Source organism: Taudactylus pleione, unplaced genomic scaffold (genome assembly GCF_031769625.1).
Source record: "Taudactylus pleione unplaced genomic scaffold, aTauple2 ptg000046l, whole genome shotgun sequence".
NCBI lineage: Eukaryota > Metazoa > Chordata > Amphibia > Anura > Myobatrachidae > Taudactylus > Taudactylus pleione.
Window position 1 is genome coordinate 2,601,078 of NW_028284448.1, and position 18,305 is coordinate 2,619,382.

Below are 18,305 nucleotides of genomic sequence, written 5' to 3' on the forward strand. Positions count from 1 at the left end.
AGAGCTTACAGGAGCACGACGTAACATAGCATGCTTGCTTAATAATTCAAACAAACGGGTTTTTCCTAAAATAAACACTTGGCACTAGAGATTTCTTAGTTCCTATATAAAGCAACATTAAACTGCAATAACCAGACCATCTATTCAATGACACCCATATTACCAGTAGATCTGAAATAAGAAGCAGAATTATAACAGAATGAAAAAAGCATAGATTTTAAGCCTTATATTAAACATTCTGTTTAATTGTACGTTGCACCTTTTAGCTTTTAAATAGCAAACTAATTAAAAAATAAAATGTGCAATATAATCCAGATAATAAATGTAAACAATTAATAAGTGTCTTATTTGTCCCGCTGTAAGTGCCATGATGTGCTCCAGAATTGCATTAGGAAATTAAGGGAACTGACTGTGCATATTTATCTGTCGCTAGTTAATAATGTGTATCTTTGCTATGTGCAATGTGCAGTAATGTTGGCTTCCTATCTTGCAATTACAGAAAAGCTTATTTGCATTGGAGCTCTGCACAGCACATTGGATTTATTTACTCAGTAGATTACATTTAGGAGCCAATTCAAAATATGCACAGAAAGATAATTGCAGATAATACATTATTAGTAGCATTGTATATATAAAGGCTAGATGCCAGAGGAAAAATATCAAAAATACAGCACTGTGCTAACAACCATACAGGCTGGAAGGGAAAATATAGGTTTTGTAGCAAAACACACAGCTTGGGCAATTTGTGGGCTGATTATAGCAATTTACAAAAAGGAAATAACTAACATTTATTCTTTCTGTGCATTGTTTATTTTCTAACTTATTGTACATTTGTTTCCCATTGTAGCGTCCTACAGGTAAATAGAATGTGTACAAGATTCTGGAGCAGATGACTTTCAATCAAAAGGTATTTGTAAGCAACAGGGGATGAGATCAGTGAATGCCACCATTAATCAGCAATCACGTGCACACAGAGAATGAAGACAGCATACGCTCATTAAATTACATAGCTCATCTCACATGGAAAGTGCAAAAAGAAACAAATCTCTCTGGTGTAAACAGCATCATATGTCACACAAGCTTATTCTAAATTAGTGAATCTCACAAAGATATAATGGGGAGACTCAAGGGTTTTGTAGCTGCAGTGTGTTCAATTTCCTATTGTAATGATGTACTATCAGTATTTATTATAAATTTAAATGTGTTAATAACATACATCAGTTTAAATAAAGTCAAACAGCAATAATATTATTCTGTATTTTTCTAGCACCGGCAAATTATGCTGTGCTTTACATACAGTAGAATGTTTCATTCCTTACAGAAGTCCCTGCATCAGTGGAGAAGCTTACAATCTAAAATTGTCTAGCCCCTCCATCCTTCCCCAAATAAACTGATTAGCTTATTTTTGGACTATAGGAAGAACCCAGAGTAACTGGCAAAAAAAAAAAAACAGACACAAGCATAGTAGAACCTATATGAAGAAATTCAATTCCTTGCGATACATGAAGAGTATCTTTGCAAATTTTCCCTGGCACCCCACACAGGAGTATTAGCAAAGATTGTCTACAATAATAAACGGCAATGTGAGCAGTTGGACATTATGGTGATGTACGGCAGCACATTGCTCTGAACCGAATTCCCCAATCTTCTGTACACAGATTGCCCTTGTTGCAATGCTCCAGTACTGTAAGGCAGCAATACTAAAGGACAGTGCCATGGTGTACCCAACAATAATCACTTAATGAAAAAATTACCCTCTTAGTTAAATTTAAAACAAAAAGCAGTGCACAAGACTTCTCCAAATATGTGACTTTATATGTTAGAATATATTTAGAATATGTAAAATTAGGTCTGTACTTTTTCACATCTGCACATACAGTAGTGAAAAAATGGAACCACCAATATAAAAGTCCCTTAATAGCAAATGTGGCACAATGATATATGCGCCATGGGTGGAGCCTACCAATTTCTGGGATTGCCTTGTTTTTCCACAAAAACTTAAAAACTAATCTCTCATAGATAGAAGTTTTCACTACCTCCAGCACTGTTCCAGAACATCCCATAAATATGCCCAATTGGAAGCATAAGTGGTGACTGAGTAGGTCGTATGCCGTGCTCAGCAAATCAGTGGGCACATGTTCTGTGGAGCTGTCTTTGTCAACCAGCTAAACACCCACACTGCAACATGGGGTATACATACTCTATACTGCTGGAAATAATGCATTTTTAGATATTATTTGATCCACATATATTCATTACATGGTTAAAATCATTCTCTCTTTCCTTAAAGGAATGCATTCTTTCTATGAACACACAAATTCAACTCATAGGGTTAGACTCAATTAGACGCAGGTTGTGTGGCATGGTCTGTTCTCCCTTGTAAAGTGCCTGGAGATACTGAATTAGAGACCCGCAATAAACCAGCCAGCAGCTGCGAGGCAGCAGTTAATGCGATTTCTGCATGCACCCTCAGGAAGGGCAAGAAGAAATAAAAGTTTAACTACTGCATCAGGGCTGCTGGCAGGTTGAATTGCTCATTGCACAGACCACGCACGCGATATATCCAGCTGATAATTGAATCTGCCACATAGTCTAAAGCTGGCCATACACCAGATCAACTTTACTCTAACTAGTTGGTTGTTGGAATAAAAATCTAGTAATGTATGGGGGAAAATGAGAATCAGCCATTTGCTCCCAAACACCTGAAAACACGATAAAGGTTGTTGAGGCAAGTTGGTTAAATTTGATGTTTGATTTAAACAACTTGTCTGAACAACAACTTTCGTCCGTTTTCCGGTGTTTGGGAGCAAATGGCTGAAGGTCATTTGCTCCCATGCATTGCCAGATTTTCATTCCAACCAACCAACTAGTTAGATGGTTGGCGGATAGTTGGTCTGGTGTATGGCCAGCTTAAGAATGTCATTATCAGTTTTTTAAAAGGGAAAAGGGATTAAGAACATGACTGATACAGACTTAACTATTGTCTATTTTCAAAGTTCCCATTCCTTTACTTATCTATATTAATTATCCATGTCATTATTAAAAAATAATTATCCATGTCATTATTAATAATTTTCACAAATATTTGCAATTGTATGTTTAGATATGGATGGTTTTCTTGCAATCTAGTGACTACAATTATTTACTTTACTAATATTAATTATGTTTGCATGACACTGAATAAGTTGTGGTGGTGATATTAAAAAGTACTAGTGCAGTGTTTCCCAAACTCGGTCCTCAAGGTACACTAACAGTCCAAATGCTTGAGCACCGATGCTTAAATCAAAATAATAGGCACTAATTAAGACACCTGTGCTCTAGTATGGCTATCCTTAAAACCGAGACTGTTTGTGTGCCTTGAGGATCGTGGTTGGGATCCTCTGTACCAGTGCCTGATGCTGTTCACTTATGCTGGCCATACACTAGTGAGATTTTGGGCCGATTGCCCAATCTTTGATGCGTCGAACGGTGAATCTTGTGGAAATAGTGTATTTTTTAGGTAGGACACGATCCGATGCGCGCTCCAGACGCTCTTAAAACGTATCGTGTGATCACATGTGCAGCCCATATTATCTATCGTAATCGTATGCAGATCGTGCCGTGTATTTCTCCATGCGATGCATCATGCATCCGACCGGCGTCATTTCAGTGACATTTTGAAGAAGTGTGTTTTCTTTCAATGACCTTCCCTCCTAAACTGCAGATCAATCGTATCATGAGATTGTATTTACATCGTGTGTCAATCGAGTGGCTGGGACTGCCAGGGAGCTGCTGGGGATTTCAAAGGAAATCATAAGATGAATCTTATCTTATGCTGGTCATACTAGTATATGGCCAGCATTAGAATAGAAAATAAACACTATGCTGTATGTGTCCTTCCTTATTCTTTGTCAGACACGGTATATAAATGTTTAATGCAACTTGAAGGTCGGTCATATCCGACAGTTATTCTCTTACTTTAAGAGATTTACTTAAGAACATTATCATTAAGTATGGATTAACATGAGCAGTGCCTTCTAAAACTGGGTACATACTATATACAATGGTGCGGCCCAGCGATGGTGCGATATGATGTAACGATACATTGCATGTGCTGTACACACTGCACAATCTGGTTTACAGAGACGCAATGTATCATTACACACTGTATGTAACTGCACCGTGTCGTTCATTGCATCGTCCCATCTGCCGTGCAGAACAGCAGATGGGACGATGCAGTGAACGATCATCGTAAATGACGGATCGGGCATACATACTATACAATGTGTATACTATCAAAACTATATCGATCATGCTTAAGGGAAAGATTGCACTCAATGACAGGAAAACACTTCTCACAGAACAATCATAGCAGAACAGATCACTTAATTGTTGGAAAAAAAAATCCAGGGCTGTAGAGTTGTTATGGTTTGTGCCAAACCATGGTGAAGGACAATTAATCTGACCATGTCCCCTTCCTCCACTGCTCAGTAGACTATTGCCTTGAGCTCTTTTGACACTGAACTTGCAAACCATTTTTTATTAAACTGGCAGCTTTTGCCAAAAGTTACAATTTGCAGTCAATTGACCTGCAGTCACTCGCCTATTTTGGTCTGCACTTTGAATGAAATGCAGATATCACCAATCCTGGAGTATGTAATTTGCACTGTAGACCCTTGCAGCTTAAGATTTCCCTCAGAGTTCCATGCTGATATAATCTTGAGAGCAACAAATACAAAGTATGGTGGTCGCTCACATCAGCTTAATGATATTGTTCAGGTGCTTGTAAAGGGCGGGGTTATACTGAACCACAGAAAAAAAGAAGATTCCCTCCAGCATACTGCAGCAATATTAGCAAAAATACTTGAATCCTACATGATAATAGAAATTCAGAGGTATTGGTTGCATACATTTGCAAATATATGATTAAGCACCGGGCCAGCGTCAAGGCTCCTCTATACCGGCGTCCCTAACATTAAGGGGTTCACGTCTGAGGCACAGAGCAGACCAAAAGAAACCAGCCAAGGACCACTCCCAAGGCATCACACGAAAAATGGAAGAAAGGTGATAGTGAAGTGTCAAGTATAGATGTGTCAAGATAATCAATAAGTGTTAATATAATAAGAAAGAATAAAAATTACATAAATAATATACAAACAAAATGTTTGTATATTAGAGAAGAGTATGGAAAAGGAAAGGAACTGCTCATGATCCAAAACATACCACCTCATCAGTGAAGCATGATGGTGGTAGTGTCATGGCGTGGGCATGTATGGCTGCCAATGGAACTGGTTCCCTTGTATTTATTGATGATGAGACTGCTGACAAAAGCAGCAGAATTAATTCTGAAGTGTTTCGGGCCATATTATAAGCTCATATTCAGTCAAATGCTTCAGAACTCATTGGACGACGCTTCACAGTGAAGATGGACAATGACCCAACGCATACTGCAAAAGCAACCAAAGAGTTTTTTAAGGCTAAAAAGTGGAATGTTATGCAATGGCCAAGTCAATCCCCTGACCTGAATTCGATTGAGCATGCATTTCACTTGATGAAGACAAAACTGAAGGGAAAATGCCCCAAGAACAAGCAGGAACTGAAGACATTTGCAGTAGAGGCCTGGCAGAGCATCACCAGGGATGAAACCCAGCGTCTGGTGATGTCTATGCGTTCCAGACTTCAGGCTGTAATTGCCTGCAAAGGATTTGCAACAAAGTATTAAAAAGTGAAAGTTAGATTTAGGATTGTTTAGTTTGTCCCATTACTTTTGGCCCCTTAAAAAGTGGGAGGCACATATAGAAACCGTTGTAATTCCTACACCGTTCACCTGATTTGGATGTAATTACCCTCAAATTATATCTGAAAGTCTGCAATTAAAGCACATCTTGTTTGTTTCATTTCAAAGCCATTGTGGTGGTAAATAGAGGCCAAAATATGAAAATTCTGTCCCAATATTTATGCACCTGACTGTATGTCTGCAGACATATCTGTCCATCGGCAGACCACCCATACACACAGAGCGGCAGCCGCGAGGAGGGGGGTGGGACACGCCCCCAACCCGCCCACCGGGTCCCGCCCCCTGGCCACCGGGACCCGAGGGCACAAGCAGATGATGGTCGTTCAGTGTGTATGAACGACCATCATCTGCAGATATATCTGTCAGGTAGATATCCACCTTTAGTTTTCAAATTCAGTCCTAAGACACCACTCCTGCCATCCCCAGCAGGACAGGCTTTGTGGATGTATCTCTAAGATAAAATAGGGGATAATTACTGGCACAGGAAAACTTTTTTGGTTGCATGTAAGGAAACCATAAAATTAGAACCCCTGTAATAGTGTAAAGAAAGGCAGATTAATGATAGGTAACAATTTATTTTGGGGGTCTTTGAAAAGAAAAAAAAGTGTTAATGAATAAAGATGGCAGTTGCCGTTTTTATAACTGTACCACCCAATTAGCACCCTGGGGTTGAACTACCTCAGGTCTCACCGGGAGAGAACAAGTGCCTAAATAGTGGTAGTTTTAAAGTAAACTCTACTTATGTTACGTCATGGCTTCCGCAAACCAGCTCAGCCCGTTTTCTATACCATTGTAGGGGGAGCAGAAAATATATGATTTCCAAAGCACCCTGCCTTATAGCTTTATCAAACTTTCATTAGTGCTCACACACACACATTATTTATATATATACATATATATATATATATATATATATATATATATATATATATATACACACACACACATATATATATACATATACACACATGTGAAAATATAAATATATATATATATATATATATATATATATATATCTACTTCAACTGCACTTATTATTTTAGAGCTAAAGGAAAGAACATGCAATTTATTAAATAACTAAATGTATGGAACAGGAAAAAAACAAAACAGATCACTGTTATACTGTGCAACAAATCATCATTAGTGGGGATTGCAGCACGTTTGCAGTGTTATTTTTAACAGCGGTAATCTTAAAATAGCTGTTTTAATTATGAATACAAGGCTATGAGAGCAATGTTTTCAAGCAAAAGCATGGAGATATAAATTCAGCTCACCAGCTCAAATTCATCAAAAAGCTGTATTAGAGAAGGCGGTATGAACATATGAAACCCCTGCAAAAATCCATTGATCTGTGGCTGAATGGCTCTTGTCATGCGAAGTTCAGTAACAAGCTGGACATATTCTGCCTGCAATAAAAAAAAAAAATTAAACGAGACTGAAAACACTGTAAGAACATATTCAATGTATCTGCTGTGTGTTTCATTACTAAAGTAACCATTCATCTAACATCTAAGTAAGGCTTTAAAATTTGTATTTTATTTTTTTACACACTAAAAAAAAAAAAAATATGAAGCTGAACAGAGACACAAGGCAATCCTTGAGAAAACGATTCTTACAGCTAGTAGTTTGTGTGTCACCAGTAAATGGGTTTCAAGAACTGCTGCAGATTACTGTATTAATGTATACAACAAATTATTTTTTTAATCATTTTTTTAAGCACCATTGCAAATTACTGAACATACACATAAATGCATCCTAAATATTGTGTAACAGGATTAGTTTTGTAAAACGGACAAAAAATAAAAACAAAATACAAAAACTGCAGTGGTGTAGTGACATCTAGTGGACGCCTGGAATATAAATGGTTTATACAAAAAGGTTTGGTGACAGAATTTAACACACTTGCCATTATTTGTAAAACCTATTACAATATATTAACCTTTTACTGTATGGCAAAAAACAAGTCAGTATATGTACTGGTATACCTACATATTGTTATCATGTAATAAAGTATTTTAACATTTCATCTTCTTAGTTGTTGATAAATCACCGTTGGTAACATTAGCAAAAGTAATAAACAAGTATATAGTGGAGATTGAAGATGTTGCAGTGGAGTCCTCTATTCTGTGTATAAACTGTTGTTTATGAAAATGCAGCCTTCAAACTCAGTAGAAAGCATTACCATAGCTGAGGTACGCTGTGACAGCTTCCTAGTGAAACTGATAAGCTGCAGTCTCATAGATAGTGACTCATCCTACGGTGTGTGTCTCCAATGGGTATTGTGATAGACAAATGAACAATGCACTTGTTTATACAAACAAATGCATAGCTATACATTTTGAAATAAAATAGTTATATTATACAGTTTGGAAATGTAGCAGTGTGGGAATCCAGAGCTTAAGCACTGTAAACAGCAAACCATAAAACTGCAGTTCATGTCCAAAAACCAATAATGCTTTGCTGAACCATGCACCTATTAAGGTTTGTCTGCAGCATATCTAGGAATTATTCTAAACAAAAAGGGGAAACACTCTGCTTAAGAATCTGAGAGACACACATGTAACGTACACCTCCTCCTCCACAACAGTGTTCATTTGCTCTTTCTACAAATCTAAAGAGACAGTAATTGTTAAACATTGTAAATGGCATTACATTTATTCATGTGTAACAGCTCCAAACACGTAATCATGTGTAATGTCTCCAGAATGCCAGGTGAAAAACACTCTTGTCTGAGAACACCAGTAATTCCATCATGCTGTCATTTGGGTCATTTTGCAGTACTCTGCCCAGTACTGGGAGATCCATAGATTATGACACCACTAGGTCGGGAATAATGAGTATGCATGCTGAGGAGCAGGTGAATCAGAATGACTCCACCATTTGAGCTAACCTGTGACTAAACGTGGGCATTCTACCCTCTGACTGTGTATACAGGGCTCTCATATACAGTATATGTCTTTCAGCTTACATTTACAAGCACATCATTCATGTGACGCCAGACACGACTGAGCTGCTCTGAAAGGTGTAAGGTAGCGTCTTTTTCTTTAAACTGTACAACTTATCAGCATCGCAGACACAGTGAAGCCCCACTTAAAGTGTACTGATGCTGGGCTGAGACTTAAATTGCATAGGAATTCATTTTAAAAATGTACAAAGGCGCAAATGAAGCACAATGGAACTTTATGTGACAAAAAGCCACAGCCGCTGCCTCGTAATATAGACTCCGACTCATTTACACACAGATGTACAAGTGTTGCGCATTAAATTGATCAGTGCAGTCTAGCAAAGTAGTTTTGTCACTTCCAGACGTTTTTATTTCTTGGAATAAGACGCACATTTTGAGGGAAAAGATGCTCCACATGGCAGACTCGCACAGGAGGGGCTGTTTGTTGAAACTAAAGCCACAGTGTATGTGGACACATGTAAGAAACATTTAGCTTGCATCTTCACTCCCCCCCCAGATAAAAAAAAAAAATTATTTAAAATTACATGTGGAAAATATTACACGATAAATACACTCTTAAATCATATAATCATCTGCCCTCTTTTCACTCTCCAAAACAGAAGCCATCTGTTCCTGGCATTTATCGCCTTGTACTCTACAAACAGCATTTTCCATTGTTGTTTATGTACCTTGTATGGGTATTTACCACACATACCAGGAATATGAGGTACAATTAAATATACATGGGTTGGATTACAAACTTTTCAGGCTAGAGCTACACAGCCGATTACAAGCCCTGTTACCATTAATTGAACATGGGACTCTTCCTGTGACCCACAGCTTAATTCGACTGTCAAAACGCAGCATGCATGAAACTATGTAGTGTCATTTGTCAGCACTTTGTTAGTGTCCATGGGAGCAGCTTTCCCTGATCACTTTAACATAACACTTTCAGCATTAGATCACTTCAGAACGCTGATGATTCCTAGTTGGTAAAGCACAGCATTCTAAATGCCTGACACCAACCATAAACTGAGCATGCAGTACCAGGTACCTACATGGTGTGCTTACACATCAGGAGAATGTGCAAGTCCAAAGAGTAACCATATAATTCACATTATAATACACTCTACACTTTTACTATTAAAATTATGCCTGAAAAGATGAAAGATGCCAGGTATGTCTAACAGAAAGCACAATGGTTGTGTGGCTTCCTTCCATTCTGTAGTCTAAATCCTGCTGTCATCTCTATGCTACGAAATGGGATTGAAATTCCGGCGGCTGTTTAAACTCGACAGCGTCAGCCCGACAGGAGGAAAACCTGACAGCGGCAGGTAAGTCACCCAACCATCCCCTCACCAACCCTAACCCTCCCTTAGGGGTGCCTAACCCTAAACTCCCGGGGTTGTGCCGATCCTAACTCCCCCCCCCCCCGACAAGACGACCGCCGGGACCAGCAGCTTGGCATCTGGGTAAGTATCCTCTGGTGCAGAGACGTCTGCGGCCCCCGGCTTGCGCAAGCTAGGACCGTAGGCACCCCTCTCCCCTGTCCGGCACCTGGTGCACGCGCACGGACCTGCCCCTGGCAACAGGGACAGTGTCCGTGATCTCGGCACTCAGGGCGCCTGCGACGCAGAGTGATCCCCGGCGTTCGCCACAGCTAGCCTCCCCCACACTACACGGAGAACAAACCCGGGCAACGTACAGACATCCACAGGACTTACAGCATACCACCGAGGTACCCCTTTGGAGCTAGCGGGACGCCGCTAGATCTCCCTGATTAACACTATACGATAACTATCTCTATCATAATTTGACTATTCAGTTGGCGGCATCAGACCAGCACTAGTGCCTATCCACAATTAGATTGGCACATTTGCTATACACTATATTTTTATCTATTCTTTTCCTTCTGATTATTGTTGATCAATTGCAGCATCGTTTATTTTGTTTTATTTTGTTTGTATATTTACATATGCAACCAATGGTATACAGGCACCATATATTGTATTGCATCTGTAGTGACTAATATTGTGACACTTTTTATCAGTAAAAGCATCATTTATTTACTTAGTCGGTACCATCTCATCATTTGGGTTCAACTATTTTAGTTTATACATAGTTCAGGAGGAATAGGTTGTGCGCAGCATCTGGTCCCCACGTTTCTCTGTATTTACCCACCGGATGACGTCAGGCATCCCCCAGTGCAGCAGCATACCTGTGGCAAGCAGTACCATTTACACCACTTGCGCAGGACCTATAATCTCTCAACTCACCTCGATCGGTCCGGTGTCCTTCGGCAGGATGAAGGATGAAGATAGCCATCGGTATTTCGATGCCTATCTTCTGTCCCTTGCCGGTCTTCTGGTGTCGGAATATAGACCTGCGGCATTTAGTCCGCCGGTCTATTAACTACATCCCCTATGCTACATGCCTTTATTTTAACCATTCTCCCTCTGAACTGTTCATCATTCTCACTCACCAAATAGTTCATCTCATAATTTCTCCATATCATGACTGCCGTCTCTTCTTACATTATTCTTTACATATAACATTCAGCTAGTTGTACCTAATTATATAAGGGAACTGATAGCGGACAACTCAACTGAGCCCTAGCCCTGTTATAATAAGTGCTTATACTGTGGGCTAAACAACACTGAAGGACTGAGAAAACATTTCCTAATATAATGGATCAAATTGCAGGATGAACCAAGATATGGCAAAGACACATGAGGCTCGTGGTGGGAGTGTTATGGTTTAGGATGTGCTTTTGGACACAGGGCAAAATTTACTAAGTTCTAAACCCCTAAGGGTGGGAACGCTCCTGAGCTGAAAGGAGAATCCAACACCCAAAGGAAGCATCCTTAAAGGCAAAGGTATCAAAGGCGTAGAACATGAGAAAGGTGTGGACAGAAGACCACGTGGCCGCCTTGCACAATTGTTCAGCAGAAGCACCACGTTGAACCGCCCACGAGGGTCCCACAGACGAAGTAGAATGTGCTGTAACCCCATTTGGAACAGGACTGAGAGATTGTCATGCGGAGCCATCGAGCCAGAGTATGTTTGTTAGCTGGCCAGCCTCACTTGTGAAAGCCGTACAACACAAAGAGAATCCGATTTCCTAAAGGAATTAGTACGATCCACGTAGATCCGAAGAGCACGAACCACATCTAAGGAGGCTTCATCTGCAGAAAGATCCGAGGACGGGAAGGCTGGAACCACAATCTCTTCATTCAAATGGAACTGGAATACCCAGCCCTGGTACGGAGGAACATTCTGTCCTGATGAAAGATCAAGAAGGGGGAGCGACAGAAGACTGCTGCAAAATCAGATAACCCACGGGCAGAGGAGCTAGTGAGGTGAAAGAGCGTCTTCGCTGTCAGCCACTTGAGGTCTACTGAGTCCAGAGGTTCAAATGGAGGAGCCTGTAGAGCCCGGAGAACCAAGGACAAATCCCATGGAGCCAGTGGAGGGACAAAAGGAGGTTGAATGTGGAGAACACCCTGAAAGAATGTTCTTACATCAGGCAGGGGAGCAATTCTTCTCTGGAACCGGATTGACAGAGCAGAAACCTGAACTCTAAGGGAGGCCAGGCGGTCCTAGATCTAACCCAGCCTGGTGAAAGGCAAGCACCCGGAAGACAATAAAAACTGTAGGGTCATAGACCCTGGGGGAGCACCATTGAAAGTAAGCATGCCAAATAGATGCGAGCTGAGGAAGGCTTACGTGCCCTGAGCATCGTCTGGGCCACAGAGCGAGATAATCCCTTGGCTCTCAAAAGGGATGACTCAACAGCCACGCCGTCAAATACAGACGAGGTAGGTCTGGATGCAGTCAAGGACCCTGTGCTAGTAGATCCTGCCATAGAGGAAGTGTAAAAGGAGCGTCTATGGAGAGACTTTGTAGGTCAGTGAACCAATGTTGCCTGGGCCAGGATGGGGTTGTTAGCATTACCGTACCGCCTTCTTCTTTGAACTTTCAGAGAACCCTTGGGATGAGGGAGATCGGAGGAAAGAGGTTTGCAAGATTGAAGTCCCACCTTACTGCCAGAGCGTCCACGAAAGCGGCTGAGGGGCCTCTGGTACTGAACCCGTACCTGGGGACCATGTGGTAGTGACGTGAGGCCATGAGTTCTACGTTTGGTAGGCCCCATTTGTCCACCAGGAGTTGAAAGACATCCGGGTGAAGAGCCCACTCTCTGGCGTGTATGTCCTGACGGCTTAGGAAGTCCGCTACCCAGTTGAGGACTCCGGGGATAAACACTGCCAAGATTGCCGGGAGATGATATTCAGCCCAGACCAGGATGTTTGCCACTTCCCGCATGGCTGCCCGACTTCGCGTGCCTCCCTGATAGTTGAGGTAGGCTACTGCAGTTGCGTTGTCGGACTGGATTTGGACCAGCTTCTCCAGGAGAAGTTCTTGCGCCCAAGTTAAGTGCTCTGTACACTGCTCGAAGCTACAGAATGTGTATGGGCAGGCGACTTTCCTGGGTTGTGTACAGTCCCTGAAAGGTATGATGACCGGTTACCGCACCCCATCTGCGAAGGCTGGCATCTATTTTGAGAAACTCCCAATTTTGAATCCAGAAGGGGCGACCCCTGTTCAGATGGGACATATGCAGCCACCAAGAGAGGGAAAGCCGAACTTTCGAAGAGAGGAGGATTGCCAGGACTGGGTCAGATAATACTGCCTGTTCCACCAGGAGAGAATCAGTTGTTGAAGGGGCCTGGAGAGGAACTGGGCGTATGCCACCATATCGAAGATGGATACCACAGACGCCAGGACCTGCATTGCTGAGTGAATGGATACCCTCCGATTGTGGAGCAAGCTGCGAACACGCAAGTATAGTGTCAAAATCTTGTCTGCTGGCAGAAAGATCCACTGTGTTCGAGAATCCAGGATTGCCCCCAGAAGTACCATCCGCTGTGTCGGACAAAGGGAGGACTTCTTCCAATTGATGATCCAGCCATGTGTTTGCAAGCAGTCCACGGTCAGCTGGAGATGGCATAACACAACCGGTGAGTGTTCCAAGATTAAGTGGTCGTCTAGGTATAGCAGGATTCTGACTCCCTGGCGCATGAGGTGGGCTGCCATCATTGCCATTATTTTGGTAAAGACCCGAGGGGCTGTTGACAGACCAAAGGGCAACATCCGAAACTGGTAATGTTGCTGCAGAACAGCAAACCACAGGAACCTTTGGTGGGTTGGAGTAATAGGTACATGCAGGTATGCATTCTGAATGTCCAGGGAAACCATGAAATCCCTGGCTCCAATGCCAGGCAATTGATCGTAGAGTCTCCATGCGGAATTTGTGCACTCGGATAAATTTGTTGAGGGGTTTTGGATTCAGAATAGGCTGATGAGACCCATTCGGCTTCTAAATCAAAAAGAGAGTGGAATAAAATCCAGTTCCTCTCTGAGCCGAAGGAACCGGTATTATCACACCTGAACTCAGTAGGGAGTAAATGGCCTCCTGGAGGGCCAAGGCCTTGATAGGGTCTGATGGGGGAACTGTAAAAAATTGCTGGGGAGGACGCCTGAAAGGCCACTTCTCGGACCTGGCGTCTGTTGTGGTTTGTCGCCAAATCGAAGAAGTCAGCCCCCCACCTTGGAATCCCCCAGGAGGAGTCCCGCCCCATCAGGCGAAGGGTTTGTCGTCTGACTTGGAAGCCAAACGTCTGGCCAACGAAGACAGCTTGGCTCACGGCTTCGTGGTCTTGTGTGAACTAGACTGCCTGGGAAAGGACTGTCTTCTTGCGTTACCCTGGGGGCGAAAGGACCGAGAAGAGGACAGCCTAGGCAGAGTTGCTGATGGCAGACAGGCAGATTTTGAGGCTGCCACGGTAGCCACAATCTTGCCCAACTCTACACCGAACAGCTTGTCTCCAGAGAAGGGTAAGGATTCAAGTGCCTTCTTGGGTCCAATGTCCGCCTTCCAGGAGCATAGCCAAAGGACCCGGCAGGAGACTACCGAGGTCACAAATGCCTTGGAGGCAAGGAGTCCAGTATCCAATGCAGCTTCTCCCAAATAAGAGGCCGCTTCCTGAATATGGGAGATGTAGGCCAGTAATTCCATGGTAGCGTCTGATGGCAGGCTCTCTTCCAGTGCCTCTGCCTATCCATCGATAGCTTTAGCCACCCAGGCCACAGCCATTGCTGGCCTAGTGAGAACACCAGAAAGAGAGTAGACTGAATTGAGGGAGTTCAGCCTTAACCACCTTTTGACGTGTAAACACCAGGGTTTTAAGCTTAGGGGCCGGTGAAGCATCCTCTATATTCAGGATTGATTTAACCGCCCTCACTAAAGAAGGAACATCCACTGTTGAATGACGGTGCTCCTTGCCCAAGTGTGACTCAGAGAGAGAAGCTTGTGCATCATCTGCCTCATCAGATGATGCATCACAATCCGAAAGCTGGGTAGACTGAGAGGATGATACAGTCCACCTATGTGCTTTGGTAGCCACCAGTCTGTCCACCTGTAACTATTGGCGATAGGCGGTAGACGTTTGAGCCATATTCTGAATTGAGTGGGCATAAACATCCATCCAAGAAGGATGCATAGGGGATACCAACATAGGGCGATATTCGATTAGTTTTGCACCCGCGGAAAAGTTTTGCCTGTTCGACTTTTCGCCGGCATTGCGTGTTTTGGACGCGGAAACTTATCGTTCGCGTTCACGCTAATGTGAAGTACTAATACCCCTACACACCTCGTAGTTGAGGGTTTAAGAAAGAGCAGCAGGGATAGATATAACTGACCGTCAGAAAGTTTAAAGGCAGTATATCACAATAGCAGAGCTAGCACAAGTCACATACAATGCATATAAATATACTTATAATGTGCAACTACTGAAGCCTCAAAGGGCTGGTAGGATTTGTGCACTGTATAACCTGGCCCCAGGGAGAGGAATACAGGGAGACTGAACCCGAAACTCCTGAGACCTGTAGCTTCAGAAAAGCCCTGATTAATGGCTGCTGGGAGTCTCATATAGGGAGGAGGGTCATCTCATATAGGGAAGAGGTTCAGCTCAGAGGTGGGAAACCTCTTGTGAGGGATCGTGCTCTGGGCTGGGGGAAGGGTTGCTAGGGGAGAGCTTACCTCCCCGCTGCTGTATGAACCGCTGGGTGCTGCTGGCCTCTAATGTGGTCCCCGACGGCAGCATTTAACTGCCCCGATGGTCTAGTGGGGGAGCGGACGAAACAGTTGCCCCACTGCAGCGTCCTCCGGCAGGTCTCCATCGCCGGAGGTAAGGGCTGCACAATACCTGTTTCTCTCCGTCTGCCCAGCTGCAGTCCTGTGTCCCCATTGTAGCGGCTAGCAGAGCGCCGCTGGCGCCTGCCGTAATCACCGACCCACACGGCGCTGAGTAACGCCACGGCATGGCGCGACTAGAAGGGCTGTTTAACGCGCAAGGAAGACACATCTTTACAGCATTTCAAAAATAGACATTGAAACAATTGTAGCATACATATAATGCGTGAGCTCCAAAGTGATCAATAAACTTTTCTTCATCTGTATATTAAAGAGCACAGTGCATTATGGAGCAGATTATTTATTAAAACAAAAGCAAATATCCCAAGCTTTTCAGTTAGAAACAATTTGGATATCTGTGAAAGGAAACCATGGATTCTTCCAGGAATCCTTAGCCATGTTGTGCCATTATCTGCAATAAACTATGCTTCATCAGTACACAATCAACATTTAATCCTAGTGAATAAGCTTTGATTGAGTACTGAAGAATGACCTATCACACTCACACATCAGGAACAGAATTCACAATGCCTTACATAGAGAAAGTGTTGTTGCTCTATGCTGAGTTTTTCTGTAGGATGTGCGTGTTTTGCAGATGTATGCATTTCACAAGGTAAAAAGAAATTGACTGAGCTTTCCTCCAGCAATTGTTAAGAGGTCAGCACTCCGCAGAAAAATGAAGAACATGCGGCAGACATTCTCGCAGTCTGGATCCAGCAGGTAATAAAAGCTCATCCCGGGAAATATTTTAACAAGATTTGTTTTCATCAGTTGTATTATCGGAAATGCAATTAACTGGTAAAAAAGAGCAAATCACAAGGATAGAGAATGCTTTGCCACATTCACGGGTAATGGAGTAGCTGTCTTAACCAGACTAAGCACAACAAATTTTATCTGAAGACTCCAATACAAAGAAGAACCCCGGAATGAACATGTACTTATAGGATGTATAGGGCAATTTCCTTTACAGGACTTATTTTACCCCTACTACACTTGGGTTTTTAGGTTTAAAAAAAAAAAATGAAAAGGGGTCAGTAATTCTTTTTGTATTAATATAATGTATCGCATTCTGATTCAGTGGAATACCATATATATTTTGTGATGACATAGGTCTGTGTGACAAATCTACTTGTTCAAATCGGTAGTCTGTTTGGCAATTCTCATACATATTCACTTTTTTGTCTTGCCTGTGGCTAATGAAAAGTGCTTTGCTGCAACCCTCAGCAAGAATGAAGAAACGTGCCACAAAGAGAACTAGCCAGCGTGTGTCTGGCCGCTAAACAGCAGTCTTTCCGTAATACCTACAGGAGGTGGACAGTGGAGAAGGGGTGGAAACTGCACATATAACCTTTTCAATGTAACAGCAAAGCAAATGCTGATATGAATGAAGTATACAAGTCCTATGGGCTTTAAAAAACAAAAAATAAAAGATGGGAGCAGCTGCAAGAAAGGAAACCAAGATGTGAAGCACAATGGACATGCCACAGTAGTAAGTGCAAATAAATGAAAGGATTTCTACTGGCTCCCCTAGAAACTATGCTAGATGTGCTTTATCAACATGCATTACATTTACATCCATTTATGTTCCACTGCTGCTGTCCAGCTTAATAGTTTTCATAAAGAACATTTCAAATCATTACTCTAATGTCTTTTCTGAATAAGTAATGGCACTATAAAAAGGACTATGAGGGCAGAGAATGATGTAGCTTCATAGTATTAGCTGGTAAGCGCACAGAAGCTTAGGAGGCTGTAAACCAAAATCTATTTGTCAATTAAGTGCATCATTTTTATTTTAACAAATCTGCCGCCCCCTTCCTCTGAAAATAGAAAACTTTAACTTGATTTTTACTTCACAAGAAAATTCCTATGCCCCCTCTCCCTAAAAGATCCCATCATCCCTGCACATTGGCAAGTGACTGTGTATGCCTTGTTAAATATTCATTATATTCCTTTCCCAGAACAACTCTGGCATGACCTGTAACTGGCACAATTTCTTTAATCTGTGTCAGACAACGCAATTATCACTTTGTCTTAGGAGAAGGCGGCCTAAATTTTCCTTAACATAACCAATGTTTTATATATGACACATAATTTATAGGAGTGAATTTCCCAGCATCTGTTCTCATACAAGAAAAATAGCATACAAACCATAACTTAATCTGCAGCTCTAAATCAATCCAACGCTTCAATCATGGATCATTATCCTGTATTTTCTTTTACAGACAAAACTGAAACATAAGGCTGGTTCCTACAAGAAGTACATCTGTGTATTCATCACAGCAAAATGGATGTTCGTAATTAAAATTGTGGCAGAGACCCGAATCTAAACATTT

The 18,305-nt window shown here is 42.1% G+C and overlaps 1 protein-coding gene across 2 annotated transcripts in view; it reads right to left on the reverse strand.

Annotated features, from left to right (window-relative positions):
- Positions 1-18,305, reverse strand: part of HACE1 (HECT domain and ankyrin repeat containing E3 ubiquitin protein ligase 1) — a 118,183-nt gene that overhangs the window by 14,167 nt on the left and 85,711 nt on the right. For both annotated transcript variants that reach the window (XM_088460435.1, XM_088460434.1), the window contains exon 20: positions 7,051-7,182. In XM_088460435.1, the coding sequence (XP_088316561.1) occupies positions 7,051-7,182 (132 nt within the window). The remainder of the gene's footprint in view (positions 1-7,050; positions 7,183-18,305) is intronic.